The 16,033-nt window shown below is 42.3% G+C and overlaps 1 protein-coding gene across 4 annotated transcripts in view; it reads right to left on the reverse strand.

Annotated features, from left to right (window-relative positions):
- Positions 1-75: 75 nt before the first annotated feature.
- The window catches only part of TRAFD1 (TRAF-type zinc finger domain containing 1), a 16,517-nt gene continuing 559 nt past the window's right edge, over positions 76-16,033 (reverse strand). Inside the window, exons 2-13 of one of the 4 annotated variants that reach the window (XM_005876216.2) lie at positions 15,072-15,260; positions 13,954-14,019; positions 9,013-9,148; positions 8,847-8,900; positions 6,871-7,276; positions 6,255-6,461; positions 4,935-5,011; positions 3,530-3,763; positions 2,441-2,561; positions 1,507-1,837; positions 1,194-1,266; positions 76-951 (exon numbers count right to left, since the gene is read on the reverse strand). In XM_005876216.2, the coding sequence (XP_005876278.1) occupies positions 895-951; positions 1,194-1,266; positions 1,507-1,837; positions 2,441-2,561; positions 3,530-3,763; positions 4,935-5,011; positions 6,255-6,461; positions 6,871-7,276; positions 8,847-8,900; positions 9,013-9,148; positions 13,954-14,000 (1,743 nt within the window). In that variant the 5' untranslated portion in view covers positions 14,001-14,019; positions 15,072-15,260 and the 3' untranslated portion in view covers positions 76-894. Of the gene's footprint in view, positions 952-1,193; positions 1,267-1,506; positions 1,838-2,440; positions 2,562-3,529; positions 3,764-4,934; positions 5,012-6,254; positions 6,462-6,870; positions 7,277-8,846; positions 8,901-9,012; positions 9,149-13,953; positions 14,020-14,336; positions 14,675-15,071; positions 15,261-15,584; positions 15,821-16,033 lie in introns of those variants that run through there. The other 3 variants (XM_005876218.2, XM_014547720.1, XM_005876217.2) reach the window with 3 other exon arrangements.

The following is a 16,033-nucleotide window of genomic DNA, read 5'->3' on the forward strand; positions in this document are numbered from 1 at the left end:
CCTAGTCCTGCTCAGCTTCCCCCACACTCCCTGAGGTCTCCAGAGTGCACAGGAGAAGGAACCACAAGACTCAGGTAAACTTCAAGTACAAACTTTATTTCTATTACAAGGATGTTAATAATTATAATAATAAAATAAAAAGAGGGAGAGGGGGCTCTGATACTTGGTTTATAGTTAAGTCACAGAGCTTAGGCTTCAGTCCCAGTCAGGCAGAGCCCAGCAAGGCCCTGGCAGGGACAGGGAGTCCCTCACTGTCTCCATCAGAAGGCAGTAAAGACAAAGGAGCCGTTTCCCCACCGAAACAGAAGGCAGTGATGCCAAATGCCAAAGAAGCAGATTAAAACAAAGCCCGAGTCCTTTCTAGTTCAACTCATCTCCAAAAGCCTGTTCCTAACATATATTGCAACTGACCTGAACACCTTCTCAGAGCTGCCCCACACATAAACCAGAGTCTCAATTCTAGAGTGGGGAGCGGCAGCACACACGAGGTTACCCAAAAGTTCCCAAACTTAGGTCCCTGCAGGAAAAAGAGTCACTTTACTGGTGAATACCAGGTTTCCACACCCTCCCCTCTCTCCACCAGGACCACACAGCACCAAGAAACAGTGGTGACAGTATGTCAAAAGAGGAGCCCTGGTGGGCTGAGAGGCCATAAGTTGTATTTGTGCTGCCAAAAGGCAGCAGCTAAAGCTGAAACAAATTTCTTAACAGCTTCCCTGCTAGCCCTCCCTCCAACCCCCAAACTCCCACATCACAATCTCAAAAGACACAAAATGGTTGTATCTTAAAAAAAGTTAAATCTAAAATCTCCCCTGCCCACAGAGCCCAAGAGGCAGGGCCTGCACTGCGGCTGCGCAGAGAAATGGAACCCTGTGCAGGTTCTCGCAGACACCATTACTCCTCCTCTTCTTCCTCGGCATCACCAGCTCCCTGTTGCTTGGGGGGTTTTGCCTATTGAAAACACAAACAAAAGCCCACAAAGAAAGTGAAAATTCAGGCAGTATACCTTCAGAGCTCTGAGCTCTGAAAAGTCAAGCTTCCATAGAAACCTCTTCATCAAAAGGCAAACGAACAACCCTTCAGCCACAAGCGACCTGTTGCCCAGCTTCTTCTCTGACTTCAAGAACCATACATACCAAACCCACCCGCTCCTGAGTCCTCACTGAGCATTTTGGTGCTGGATCCCCCATTACCTTTGCAGTCCTGTTGCGAAAGCTGGCAGTTGTGGCGGTGACCCTTGAGTTCCTGCCACCTTCACTCCTACCACTGAAAGAGAAGGATTGGAAACTAGTTTCTAAGATGCCCCTGAACAAAAGTCAGACCACTCAGAAGACAAACAGCTGGAACCAGACATAGTAGCTCTCTGTGAGCAGACAAAACAAACCAACAACAAATACCCAACAAACAGCAAGAGAACATTTTGGAATCAGACCATAGCACAAGCAAAGTCCACACTCTCATGATCTCCTGAGCTACTCACAAGCTCCACTCCTGAGCTATTATTACCTTGGCCCATGTCTCCCTGAAGGCCCACGGGAGAAAGAGGGCGCAAGGTTTTCTGGGTAGAGATTTCGAACAGAGCGAATCACTGGAACGTGCCCAGCAGCCATGGGCCCATTATGGCTGTTTCGATTCCGCCCCCGAATGTCCTGGCTGTCTAAGTTGTTGAGCTTCATTACGCTGGGCTGGGAACTAGATTTAGGGCTTGATGTGGATGTTGACACACGGTTACAGGTAGCCATCATATTGTTAATGGGTCTGCTAGGGGGAAGAGGGTAGGTGGGCACTTTAGCGGTTTCCTGCTTAATATCATCCATGTAACCAGAAGACAGGTCTCCTGCAAAGAGAAGAGAGAATCAGTTTTAGGGGAAAGACTGCTCTTGCTATTAGTGCTAGAGTTGGAGCAGGAACATGAAGATTCTGGGTAGAACTGCCTCTCATCTAAAGGCTGCTGAAACCCAAGTGTCCAGACAGGGTTAGGAACACCTTTGTCCACACTGTATGCTTATTATCTGAGTCCTCATATAACTAACCAACAATGATGTGTAAGCAAACCTTGAAAAATAATGTCTAACTGGCTTTGTAGCGAGTTTGAAAAAACAGTTTACTTGCCTAGTCCCTGAGACTCTTTAATAATAATGATGATGATGATTGAATACCCTAAGCAAATTTCAACTAGAGGCAGGGGTCTAAAAGTTATCTCCAAATAGTCCACTGATGAAAGCTACAGCTGAGTAATCACTGACTACCATGCCAGTGCCCTCTAAGCCTACACTCAAGACCGCTCAGTCTAACATGGGACCACAACCGCTAGTAGTGAGATCCTACTGTGCTTGGTTCAGGATTCAGGGGACCCCCATGTTAGAGCAGCGGATGAGAAATGGTAAACAGGCCCGTGTCAGCAGCAGACCTGCAGCTTTGGCTCAGCCCTGGCTAATACCCTGGTGTCTGACACGCCTCTTGGGCAGCTCTGGTGAGGTCTCTCGAGACTGGAAATCCTGTCTAGGAATCTCCTCCATCACATGGTTGTTTGCTGTGGCTGGGCGTTGGTCACACTGGTCCTAACAAAACAAAACAAAAATTAGTACCCCCGGGCGGAGTCATTGCTTGGAGAGGGAGCAGTGGGAAGAAAGGAAGGAGCAGCAGGTTAGGGGAACACACCTTATTCGGGGTCTTTAACAACCACTGAGAGGAAGGGCCTAAGACTAAGGAAACGCATCTAGAAAGGAGCAATCATTGCTATTAGCACCCAAGGCACTGAAGCAGCACTGCCTGATTTGTGCAGGGATCAGGAAGGGCTGGTGTCAAGAGCCCTAAAAAGTATACCTATACTTTGACCACAGAGTATTTGCATGGTTGCTTATTTCAGAATCTCCCGTAGGAGACAACCAGCAGTCATTTATCTACTGCTTGACCCAAAAGCAGAAGTCTTTATTTACACGAATGAAATTCGTGGTGTTCTAGCAACAGCTATATGGCATCAACTACAGAAACGATCCTGAACACACCTGGAGTGTTAGCTCCCTATAACAAACAGGGAGTGGGCAGAAAATTGTATTCCCTACTAACAGATCTGAATCCTAGCAAAAGCTGAGAAAGGACTTCAAATTGTCTAGTCTAACTCCTTCATTTACAGATATCCCCAGTGAGGGAACAGGATCTACCCAAGGTCAATAGTAGAACTAGCCCCAAGGTCTCCTGAAATGCAAGCCTCAAATACCACCACAACAGAAAGAATCTGCCTGGTCAAAAGTAGAATATATTAGTGACATCAGGAGAGCTCTCATCTCAACCATGCTGACAAGTCCTCCACACCTGCATAGGAGTCCTGACTCCTTGGTCATAAGCTAGTGACATGATTTCAGTTGCCAGATGGTAAAGAAAGCTCACAAAACAGAGCAAGTCCAGTAGCCACGTCAGGTATGCATGCAACTTAAACACTAAAGAAGCATTCTCAGCTCTGAAAGCCCCAGGTTCACGCACGGGATCAGCATGGAGTGAAGTAGACGGGTTCTTCAGGGACTTTTACCTGGTGATGGAACAGCACCTCCTCTTCCAGCTGGACCCCACAGAATTCACATGGGATGATGATACCACCCTCCACAGAGGGTGCATTGCGCAGGCCCATCAAAGAGTTGAACTGGTTACTTGTAGCCTGCTGCAGAAACCTCTGGAAGATGACATCAGGGTCCTCCTCCACCTCTTTGAGGGAAGTGCTACCCATGTTAAATGAAGGTAAGGCACGGGAAGGGTTACAGCTTGTCTGTCTCAAAAAAAGGGGGGAGGGGGTTAAAAAAAGTTAAAAAAAATTACTAAAACATTTTCTAGGAGTCACAAAATTTTAGTAAGGCTTAACACTGAGGAGAGGAACTAGAAAGGGTCAGGGAAATGCAGATGGAATGCTCACTTTACTTTTATTTTAAACATTTCTGTGCTTTTTCCCTTTTTACTGTGTTCATATGATTATTCTTTTTAAATTAATTGGAAAGATTCAAGATTCTTCTCACAACCACATAGCAAGAGAGCACCAAATATTCTTTCTTATCCTATTAATGGATTTTCTTATGCTGCTCCCAAACCAAAAACTAGGTTTATTCAAATATGTATTATTCCACTTATGGGGTTGCTTACGTTTTGGAAATGCTAGACTAAGCCAATCCAAATCAGAGCAAGAGTGTTGAGGGGAAAAATAGTTCCCTCCACTAGGCAATCCTAAAACAAAGTCTAATATTCTCTAATCGTTCTTAAATGGCTCAAGAACTTTCCTTTAAAAAATATCTAACACCTTTCATATACCAGGTATTAAGATTCAGAAACTAGGAAAACGCAGAATCTGTCCTCAAGGAATTCAGCCTAGTGGTGCAGATGACAGGGAATCAGGAGACATCACATCACAGGGTGACAGACTAAAAGAGAAGTGGGCACAGAACTTTTAGGGTGCGCATAGGTGGGACCTCTAACCTAGTGTTCAGAGCGTCACTCAGGACAGTTTCTTGCAGGTTGTGTCTGAACCAAGTGTACGAGTGAGGGGTCTGTTGAGGAGGCAGGGGTGGAGGCCACATGGCTTCCAGGCAGAAAAAGTAAAGTGCAAGGACCCCTGACCCTTCCAGGGAACTGCAAGGACTTCAGTACAGCTCCAATAAACAAAATGTGGCATGAGATGAGACCAGATTACATATGGTCAGTAGAGACATAGAGTAGTCACCACATGGAGGGAGCAAACTGGGCCTGCTGGAATGAGCATTACTTTTTCCAAGAGTGAACAAGACTACGTTCTCATAGCCATATGTCAGCCACATCATGGTAAATAAAACAGTTTCTACTCCTATAACAGGCCTATTAAAATACTTGGCTCAAGACCTCATGTGGCCTGCAACACCAACTGTGGCCTGCACACGTTCCTACTTAAAACTCTCCAGGAATTCACAACACACCTGATGGTCGATCAGCAATTCCTCTGGGTAGAGCTCCTCACAAAATTCACAAGGCAACATGGTCTCATCAGCTGCACCTGGGTATCAGAGGCCACACAGATGCCAATGAACAAAAATAAATTTGATTCAACCTGTTGTTCCCCTGGTGGGGTTTTAATTAAAAGTGTGACTCCCTTAGATATTTCAGAGATGGAGCAATTTGTGGGGCTGTAAATCCTCCCAGGGAAACTACCCAAGAGACAAACCCCAAGCAAAAAAATGGCACTATGGAAAAAGATTTACTGGCCACCATTCCCTGAGTAGCTAATATTAAAGTAGTCACTTACCCACTACTCTCTTTAAGAAATAAGTTTAAATGTGCAATAACTCTAGGCACTAATCAGCCGTATGTGCATTATTTCAATCCTCAGGACTTATGAAGCCTGGCCAGTATTGCTCAATGGTTGGAGCTCAATTCCCAGTCAGGGAACATGCCCAGGTTTCAGGTTCAATCCCCAATAGGGGGCCTGCAAGAGGCAGCCGACTGATGATTCTTCCTCATCATTGATGTTTCTATCTCTCTCCCTCTCCCTTCCTCTCTCTGAATTAAGTAACTAGAGTTTGGCCTTTACATGGGTTTGAGTCCAAAATCTACATTTATGATTTTTAAAAACCCAAGCCAAAAATCCAGTTTAAAACTGTCCCCATCAATAGTATCCCCAGGTGCCTGCTAGAAGCATATATGTAAATATTCTGAGGAACATATCAGAAAACTCAATGCTAATTCATGTGAGTGCATATAGAGAGGGAGGCAGCAAGCCACCATGAGTGAGTCAATAGAAACAACGAAGACCAAAAAGAGTTTGATATATTTTCAGACACAATATAAAAATAACACATTTAAAGATATGTTAAAAAGGGAATTGTAGTATGACTAAGGTATAAGAGATTACTTTGAAAATGATGAGACACACTGAAGAAAAATGACAAACATATAATGTTATGTGCATTTACTTAGAATGCCGTTCTTGAAATATACATCCTAAAGTATGTAGAGATAAAATGTTATATCTGCAGCTTATTCTCAAATAGCTCAAGGGGAAAAAATTATAAAGATCAAAGAAAAATACTAGAAATGGTGAATAAAGATGAGGGGTATATAAGATATTTGCTATACTATTTTCTAACAGTTTTTAAAAATAAAAAGTCGGAAAAGCAATGAACAAACAAAAAAGGCAAATTTGATCTCATGAAAAACTTTCATTTTTAAAATAAATTGTATAATGTAAGAAACACACATAACTGTGGAGACAGAGGCTAGTGAAGATAAAACAAACCTACCCTTTATGTCATTCAGAGCATTGGGACCTCCAAGGGACTGCTCGGCCTCACACACAGCCCTCCAGAAGTCCTGCTCTGCCAACTTGGGGGCCTGGCCTTCATTTTGCAGACTTAGGGCCAACATGAAGTCCAAGTTTGAACTGTCTTCACCACCCTCTATAGGGGACTGTTGGCTTCTATTCCTTTCTTGCCTTTCTTGTTCTTCCACTGAAGGAAAAAAAAAAGTAAACTAGTTCTCAAGATACATTAGAAATGCCATGCTTTAGCTCAAGTCCATGCCTACAAATATTCCAGGTTTATAGCATCTATGCAGGAATAAAAGAGGCCCAGCCCTCCAGTTCTCACAGGACTCCAAATATTAAGTATGCCATGATAAAAGGTTCCATTACTATTTTAATTGTGTTATTAATAAGCAATATTATTGAGTTTTGGCTATGAGACAGGCACTGTGCTAAACACTTTATGTGTATTTTCTGCATTGTAGAATGGTTTACCGCATGGGGTCAGATTGCCTGAATTCAAATCCCCGCTCTACCACTTACTTACCTACCCTCATGAGACTCCTATGAGAATTAAACAGATTTTGATAACCTTCTAAAACCCAAACACAACTCACATAGATTGTTCTGAATTGGAAACTGGGTTGTCATGTTCCTTTGGTTGGTAGTCCTACTATGGGAAAGTTCCGATTCTGAGGCTCTCAGGGGCCGTCGAGGTAGCCTCATGGGTGGATCCAGAGACTCAATTTGTCTGAGGAGCTGTGATGCAATCCATATTCCATCTTGACCCCAAGACACATCATATGCATTAGGAGGCATGGCAGCCTCATCTCTCTTTTTCTCCCCATCTCTCCTACAAACTTCTGGGTGAGTCTTCAGATCTTTCACCAGGACATTACGCCCACAATTGCCACATAGCTCTGTCCGGGCACCACAGTAATCTTCATGGTCCTTCAGTTTGAGAACAGAAAGTTCCAAATCACAGTGCTGGCAAAGGGCAAGCCGCAGAGGACACTCAGTCTCCTGCAACACAGAGTAACGAAGCAGTTAATATGCAAATCTAAGAGAGGCCATGTTTTAGTACAGGGCAAGGAAAGCAAAAAAGTATTTACTTCCATATTCTCTTCCAACCCTAGCCTCACCTGCCTACCATGTTTTTCTATGAATTTAAGAGTCAGGGCTTCTTGCTTTGTCCCTGCCACCAGGTTCTACAAAGGGAAGAAAACTTTAGAAGGAACCTACTCACTCAACCACCCTGACTTATTTTGTGCACACATTACAAAGTTACCCAAAAGCAGCCAGATAAGCCCAGGAGCAAAGAGCAAAAACCTAACAATTCAGACAGGTTTGTGAAAGTTCCACCAGCCCAATTTCCCTTTGCCGTTCCAATTTGTCTTAAGATTTGGTAATGCGGAAAAGAGAACGCCTTTGAGAAAGACACTGATTTGTCTAATCTGCATATTTGTATTACAGCACTGACTTTATATTGACCAAATAAGCCAAGAATCACCAGTGAATATACTGTATTCGGAAAATGAAGAACATGTCACTGATTTAAGTTACTCAACAGCAAAAGAGCAAATAATCGCTGGCACTTACTAGATAATATAGTAAGCACTTTCACAACTCTAAAAAGTGCTAGTAACTCACCAGAACAGCATATAAAGTAAAAACTTTATTTAAAGGAAAAATTTTTTAAACTCTTTAACTCTGGCCTACACTGTCATAGTTTTATTTGCAGGAATGTTAGGAAATAATCTGTACTCAAATCTTTAAAATGACGGCTATATCACCAATGTGAACCTCAGAAATAGCTGGGAGAGAAGCCAGAAGAGGGGGCAATTGATTGAAGGTTGTTTATGTAGCAGGTAGACATTAGATCCAAAGAAATACTTATTATTGTTGTTAATGTGACCTCAATCATAGGTCAAATGCTTAGAAAAAATAATAAAGGTAAGAGTGCCAAAGTATTTGTGAGACATTTATCTCTAAGCTGTGGGGTTACAAGTGATTCTTGTTTTCTTTTATAGCTCTTCTAATTTTTTTCCTTGAATATAAATTACCCTTTAAAATTATAAATTAACAAGTTAATTTATTTGAGACAGGTTGAAATGCACAAATCTTAAGTTGCATACCTTGATAAATTTTTCAACAATGGACAGTTTTATCTCAACTAGGGACCAAATGATACTATGTTCTCTCTCACCAAATGCTCTCTGAGAAATTTCTTTAGGTGTAAACAGCATGATATCCAGATGATCAAATCAAAATGAAATTACAAGCTGTAAGGCAGGTGTGGACTAAGGAGGTCATACCACATTGGCAACCCCCAATTTGGATTAGCACTCAGTGAGGCTGCAAATAGCCAAACCCCAGAGTGAGAATGACAGACTCTGAGGCCTGAGCATGGGGGCACAACAGCCATGCAGCGGATCTGGCAACAAACAGAGCCTCAGATAGGCTTTGAGAGGCGATGTGCACAGATCCTGTAGAGAACAGACAACCAGACTAGCTTTCTGTTCCGCATGTGGCTCTGTAATCTCATGCTTGGCCCCATAGTAACTCACTCCCTTCATTGTACAGGGAAACTAACCTCATGATTCTGTAACTGCCTCTTCTCCAACTTCTTGTTACATTTGCAGGTTACCTAGGATAAATAGTAAAAAACAATAAATTGGCTTTGTGAGAACTTGCTCACTTGCTATTGCGCAATAGCAAGTATAATACATTAATGAACATTTGAGTCCTTAATGGTTCACCTGACAGTGTTCTGTAGCCATGTGAGTCTCCATGCCAGATTTGGGAAATGGTTCCTTGCAGATAGGGCACACACCAATGTTCCTTTGACAATGGATCTCATGGATGGTAAAGTTACACAAAGGAATTTCCCTTTTGCTATAGAATTAGATAAAAAAAAAAAAAGGCAAGCATTACTGACTGATCTAGTCACAGTTGTTATCACGTGAAAATCTGTCTTGTCCAATCTTTATTCTCCATTATTTCCCTTTAACGAATATCTCGTCTATTAGCTCTTATGATTGTTACTACCCCTGCCTTTCAAGAATCAACTCCTGAAGGTTTGAGTCTTCTGTGCAACACACTGAATTATCACTGCTATACACTAATTCTAAAAGCTCAACCTCACTTTCTAGATGTCAGAGCTGATCACAACCAACACATGAAGTCAGATAGATGCCAAAAAGAGCTGAGCTAGGCTTTTCCAAAACCATCCATGCCCCAAAGCACAATTGTACACTTCATTATTATTTAAAAAAAAATCTACCATTTATTTTCACTCTCAGTCCGAGATTAGATTTATTCCACTAAAGGTCAAACCAGGCTGTTGGAGCTACTGCATCAACCTCTACGTTTGATCATTTGCAATGTCTATCAGAGAGGTCCCAACAGCAATGACCAATAGCAGCAGTCCTATGACTGTGGAAGGCCCAATAGTCTGCTGGCTATGACTTCTCAGAGCAAGGGCAATCTGTCCCTCCAGACATGATGCAGCCATAACAGCCATACACTGGGCAGATTTTCCAGCCAACGTAGGCATATAGTCCAACTACACCTCAGCCATTCTATGGAAACAACTCTGAGGATGGGCCACCTTTAGTACAAGAATTAGGTATAAATTCTGACTACATCTGGCAAAAAACACTAACAGTGTTAAATCCATTCAAAGTAGCACATGGGCCCTAACCGGTTTGGCTCAGTGAACAGAGCGTTGGCCTGGGGACCGAAGGGGCCTGAGTTCAATTCTGGTCAAGGGCACATACCTCGGTTGCAGGCTCCTCCTCAGCCAGGGCCCTGGTCAGGGCACGTGCAGGAGGCAACCAATCGATGTGTTTCTCTCACATCGATATTTCTTTCTGTCTTTCCCTCTCTTCCACTCTCTCTAAAAATTAATGGAAAAATATCCTCGCGTGAGGATTAAAAACAGAGTAGCACATGGAAGCATCATGAATAAGACTGATTTGGCAGGACCAATGTTTTCTTGGCCCTGTCTTTGGAGCCACATTGTTACTGCCTGGCAAAATCCAGTAGGCCATGCTTATGGAAGGGATCAGTGCAACTGAATGTCTAGAAATGTTTTGTGTGATTTTTTAAAATATTTTTATTGATTTCAGAGAGGAAAGGAGAGGGAGAGAAACATCGATGAGAGAGAACCATTGATTGGCTGCCTCTTGCACGCCCCCTACTGGGGATCGAGCCCACAACCCGGGCATGTGCCCTTGACTGGAATGGAACCCAGGATTCTTCAGTCCACAGGCCTATGCTTTATCCACTAAGCCAAACCAGCTAGGGTGAAATGTTTTGTTTTTTAAACTTAATGAGTATGACATGTGTTTCATTTGGTTGTGTGGCAAGTATCCTGGATAATGTCTTCTTCCAACGATCCTACTTTCCAGCTTTGCAGTGATTTTTTTTTTTTTTAGCAGGATGGTATAGGAATCATCTCACTGCTCGAATTATTAGATGGTATAGTTTTTCTGCTTCCAAAATTTTTATTTCTGCATTAGACTTATTGTGATGAACACTCTGTAAGGTATATAAATGCTGAATCACTATGTAGTATACCTGAAACTAATATATTTTGTTCATTATAATTTAAAAATAAATTTAACAAGAATATATATACAAACAAGAGGCACATAGTATTCAAAGGCCTAACCTTTTACTCATTTGGATCTGACAATTGGAAAACTCCAATTTCACAGGCTAGCTAAAGAAAAGACTACATTAAAAGAATGTGCCTATAAGTATGTCATCTAGAATAAGATCGCAGACAAAATACTAATATACTTGCTTCCTACCTACAGATAAAATAAAGATGTTTTAAAGTGAGATAAATGAGAACACAATTCTATATATTGATAGAACTGCTAAAAACCCCAAGATAGAACTAGCAAGTTAAAGATAAAATTTCATTTTAGATAGAAATGATTGCAAGGCGAGCCAAGACTTCATGAAAAATTCCCAGCCCTAGCTGGTTTGGCTCAGTGGATAGAGCCTTGGCCTAGGGAACTGAAGGGTCCAGGGTTCGATTCCGGTCAAGGGCACATGCCCAGGTTGCGGGCTCAATCCCCAGTAGGTATGCAGGAGGCAGCTGATCGATGATTCTCTCTCATTATTGATGTTTCTCTTTCTCTCTCCCTTCCTCTCTGAAATAAAAAATATATTAAAAAAAAGAAAAATTCACAGTAACCTCCCAAACAATAAACATAACAAGCCAGAAACAAATCCTTTAATACATGCAAAAATAAAAAGCTGAAGGAAGCTTCTGTTCCCTAGAACCATTCTCTTCCCAATCAGAAGACACCTTAAGAGTTACATGCAAAAACATCTTTTCTAATCACAACTACTTTTTTTTTTAATATATTTTTTTTATTGATTTCAGAGAGGACGGAAGAGGGACAGAGAGAAACATCCATGATGAGAGAGAATCATTGATCGGCTGCCTCTTGCAAGTCCCCCACTAGGAATCGAGCCCACAACCCAGGCATATGCCCTTGACTGGAATAGAACCCGAGACCTTTCAGTTCAAAGGCCAAGGCTCTATCCACTGAGCCAAACCAGCTACGGCCAAACCACTCTTTTTACTGGTCTAATCGCAGCTCATATTTTGAAGAGTACCTTAATTTTTCTTCGAGAATAGGAATATGGCTCTAAAGACAAAATTTTAAAACCCAGAATTTAGACAGGGTTACTTAGATGGGAGGTCTGTGCTGGCTTAGTCAGCCTCCCATGCTAATCTGCTCTTTTCTTTAAATAAATTGCTTTCACTTTGAATAACCTTGTTTTCATTAGCTTTCCATTAACTCCCCCCCCCCCCGTTTTTTAATTCCTTTGACAGTTATTTATAGATTGCTCTAGGTTTGAGATTCCTTGGACTGATAAATGAGATTATCTCACCCAGGCCAGTGTGGTTCAGTTGACTGGGTGTCCTGTGCACCAAAGATTGCTGGTTGGATTCCCAGTCAGGGCACATGCCTGGGTTTCATGCTCAATCCCCTGTAGGGGGCGTACAGGAGGCAGCCAACTGATGTTTCACTCTCATATCCCTCTTCCTTCCTCTCTCTATAAGTCAATTTTTAAAATATTTTTAAAAAGAGTATCTTAACTGATGCTAAAGTCATATATCTGTTTTTTTATAAAACCACAGTGATGTTTGCTTGTAATTATTTATATCATTGATTACTTTGTATTAGTAACTATATATAAAACTCAAACAAAGCTAAAATACAAATTTGTTTTTAAGAAATGAAATCTTAATTCCATTCTGGGAAAGAATATTGTGACCAACAGTTGCTCTGATTATATCCTAATTCTGTCAAAAGACTGAGAAGAAAAAGGCGATTAAAAAAAGAAAAATTGTTATTTGACTTGAAGCTTTCATCAATCTACATCAAACTATTTCCCTTATTAAATATCTCTTTCCTCCTACCACAATTTTGTAAGTTAAACATAACAGGCACTTTTGCTTTCTTTAGCTTTAGTAAGAACACTTGTATACCACTAAAATATACAAGTGCTCTTGAGAAACCCCAATCAAGAATCAGATGAGCTGCACTCCTAAGTTTCACTTTAGCAGAGTTGCTCTTTCTTGTCACTCATGTGGGTTAAAAACTCCAAAATAGAAAGCGCAACATTCGAGACTACGCCCAGTCTTCACTTAACAGTTCTGGAATCATGAAATGATAATGATTAATCTGGACTGCCAGAAGACTTTAGACTTTTTTATTTTTTTAAAGCAATTGAACATTCTTCCAGCAAAATCCTTTATAAAAACAGTTCAGCTACATTGGTCCAAATGCTCTCTCACTACTATATATAGAGCCAAGATCATTAACCCTTGCTCCCAATCAACCCCTAGACAACCAGCCACTCAGGGAAATCCTTGCAACATACTTAAAAAACAAACAAACACATTAACCACCCTGGCCGGTTTGGCTCAGTGGCTAGAGCGTCGGGCTGTGGACTGAAGGGTCCCGGGTTTAATCTCAGTCAGGGGCACTAAAAATATATATATTTTTTAAATTAACCTAGTCCAACATTTTTATTATGTATATATTTTTTAATATACTTTTTTTATTTCAGAGAGGAAAGGAGAGGGAAAGAGAGATAGAAACATCAATGACGAAGAGAGAGTCATTGATCGGCTGCCTCCAGCACACCCCCCTACTGGGGGATTGAGCCCGCAACCCGGGCACGTGCCCTTGACCAGAATCAAACCCAGGACCCTTCAGTCCGCAGGCCGACACTCTATCCACTGAGCCAAACCAGCTAGGGCTTATGATATTTTTAGTATCTTTTTAAAAAACATATGATGATATTTTCCAGAAAGGCAAAAAAATAAATTCCCTTATTTATAGGTCAGAAAAGTGAGGCCCAAAGCATTTGGTGACTTACCAAAAGTCATTAACTAATTCATTAAATGCAGGAACCAGAGCCCTGACGCCCAGCTTTATCCTATCACTCTAATCACTCACTACACCACACTATGATAGCTAAACCAACTATCTTGTCAAATTACCAAAATAGGCAATATTATCTAAAATTGTTAAAAAGGCTTCAGAACTATATATTTGCAGGACAAATTATATGATTCTAATTTTAACCTGCCAATAAATAAACCAACCCTTTACAGAAGTTAGTTTATCCTCATTCCAATAACATTTCTTAGATTAATTTCTTACCAGTTGTCACACAGTTGAGTGTCCTGGTCATCTAGAAATTCAGCCATCTTTAGCTCTTCCAGAAAACTACAAAAGTAGAAGTGAGAACTTTCAATTTCATTTCTGCTTTAAGGATGACAAGCAAAACACACACACACAAAGAAACAGTGCACAGAAAATGTCACAAAAACTAGTGCATTTTATTTAATACCCAACACATGGGTTTCACCTTGTTTTTATTTCTGTTTAACTTTTACTTTAAAATAATTTGACTTACAAAAAAAGCACAAAGAACTCCCATATACTTTTCACCCAAATAACCATAATAAAATTATCAAATGTAGGAAACTAACACTAATACAATACTAGCAACTAATCAGTAGATCTTCAAATTTCACAAATACCCTTTTTCTGGTTCAGGATCAAATCCAGGGTCACATACTGCATTGTTATTTCCCCTTAATCTCCTTTGATCTGGGATATTTCTTGTTTCTTCATCTCTCATAACCTTGTTAAGTGTATTGGCTATTCTGTAGAATGTCCTTCAGTTTGGGTTTGATGTTTTCTCATGATTAATACATATCTGGCAAGAATGCCACAGAAGTGATGCTGTGTTCACCTTGGTGCATTACATCAGAGAGCATATTATGTCAACAGGCTTATTATTACAGGTGACGTTAACTTTGATCACTTGGAGTGTCTGTCAAGTTTCTCCACTGTAAAGCTTTTTCTTTTCTTTTTTAATTGTTTAAAGTATTACGTCTCCTTTTTTCCCCAATTAACCCCCCCCTTCGCCCCCCCGCCACTCCTACCCCCCGTTTTTCCTTCTTTTTAAACAAGATATCAATGCAGAAAGCAAAGTGCTGGCAATTTTATTACCAATATTTACTTTAGATTATGCCTTTCCATGACACAAAAATGGTCTTAAATGCTGCCTCCCAAAACAGCTCCTTAATGGTTTCGACATTTCCAAAGGAACTCACTTTTCAAAACACATTCATCCGTGCAACATGTTAAGACCCTGTGTGCCAGACGCTGTGCCCGGCATTAACAATACTTTACAAATTAAAGAAAGATAGTGTCTTGCCCAACAAATCAATTTAGTAAAAGAGAAAAATAAGCAAAAGAAAAAGATACACCTTAAGATGAGTGTTTTGATGGAAAAGTACTCAGACAAAGGGAGATGGGAGTGGAGGGATCGGCTTTAGGTAAGGACGGTGAAGAACTTTCTGAGATGACATTTAAACTGAAGCTCCAAGAGTCGGACCAGGAAATGGGAAGTGAAGATCGCGGGTGAGAATTCGGGGAAACCCATTAAGGCCGTGGCCCTAAAAGGCAATGAAGGAAAAAGTAAACGTAGATCTGGAAGAACGTAACTAAAAAGGAGAATGATTCAAGAAGCCTCCTCATGAGGGACAGAAAGGATGCCGAACACTCCAGGCCGGATGGCATTTAACCCGGGGAGTGACCAGATTCAAGGTAGCCACCCCGATGTGAAATGGACACGGGAGAGGAAGCGCCTGCCGGGAAAATCAATCCCGTCCCCAACAGGGGAGCCTCGGGGCCGCTCTCAGGGCCGACTCGGGGCGACCCAGTCCAGTCCACGAGACCCGGGGCGGCGCCTTGGAGCCGCGAAGAAGCCGGTCTTCTACCTGCAAGGGGGTGGGGGCGGCCTCTCCGAGGGTCGGTTTGGCCCTGCCCCTCGGCAGCTGAGGGACGGACCCTCTCGGGGCCTGCAGTTCCTCACGCTGACAACTGACAATATTCCCCGGGGCCGTTGTGGGGAGCGAACGGGCGAAGGCACGGAGGTTGAGGTGCAGGCGTCGAGGTGAGGAGGAGCCCTCCTTACCGACTCCGGAGGCCGCCCCTCGGCCCGAGGGGGCGGAGCGCCCCCTTCCGGGGAAGCGGGTGCCGCAGCCTGGACCCGGCAGCAGCTAATATTTATTGTGACCGTTTTCCACGGGAAAGCGTTCTCCCCCGGACCACGACCCCACCCGGCGAAAGTCACCCCCACTCCAGAGGCCTCGGGAGCGGAAGTCCGGGCAGACACCTACCCGCCACACAGCTGGTCTGAGTGGGGACTCGAACCGGCGGCCGGAGG

This window comes from Myotis brandtii, unplaced genomic scaffold, assembly GCF_000412655.1.
Source record: "Myotis brandtii unplaced genomic scaffold, ASM41265v1 scaffold482, whole genome shotgun sequence".
NCBI classification, from domain to species: domain Eukaryota; kingdom Metazoa; phylum Chordata; class Mammalia; order Chiroptera; family Vespertilionidae; genus Myotis; species Myotis brandtii.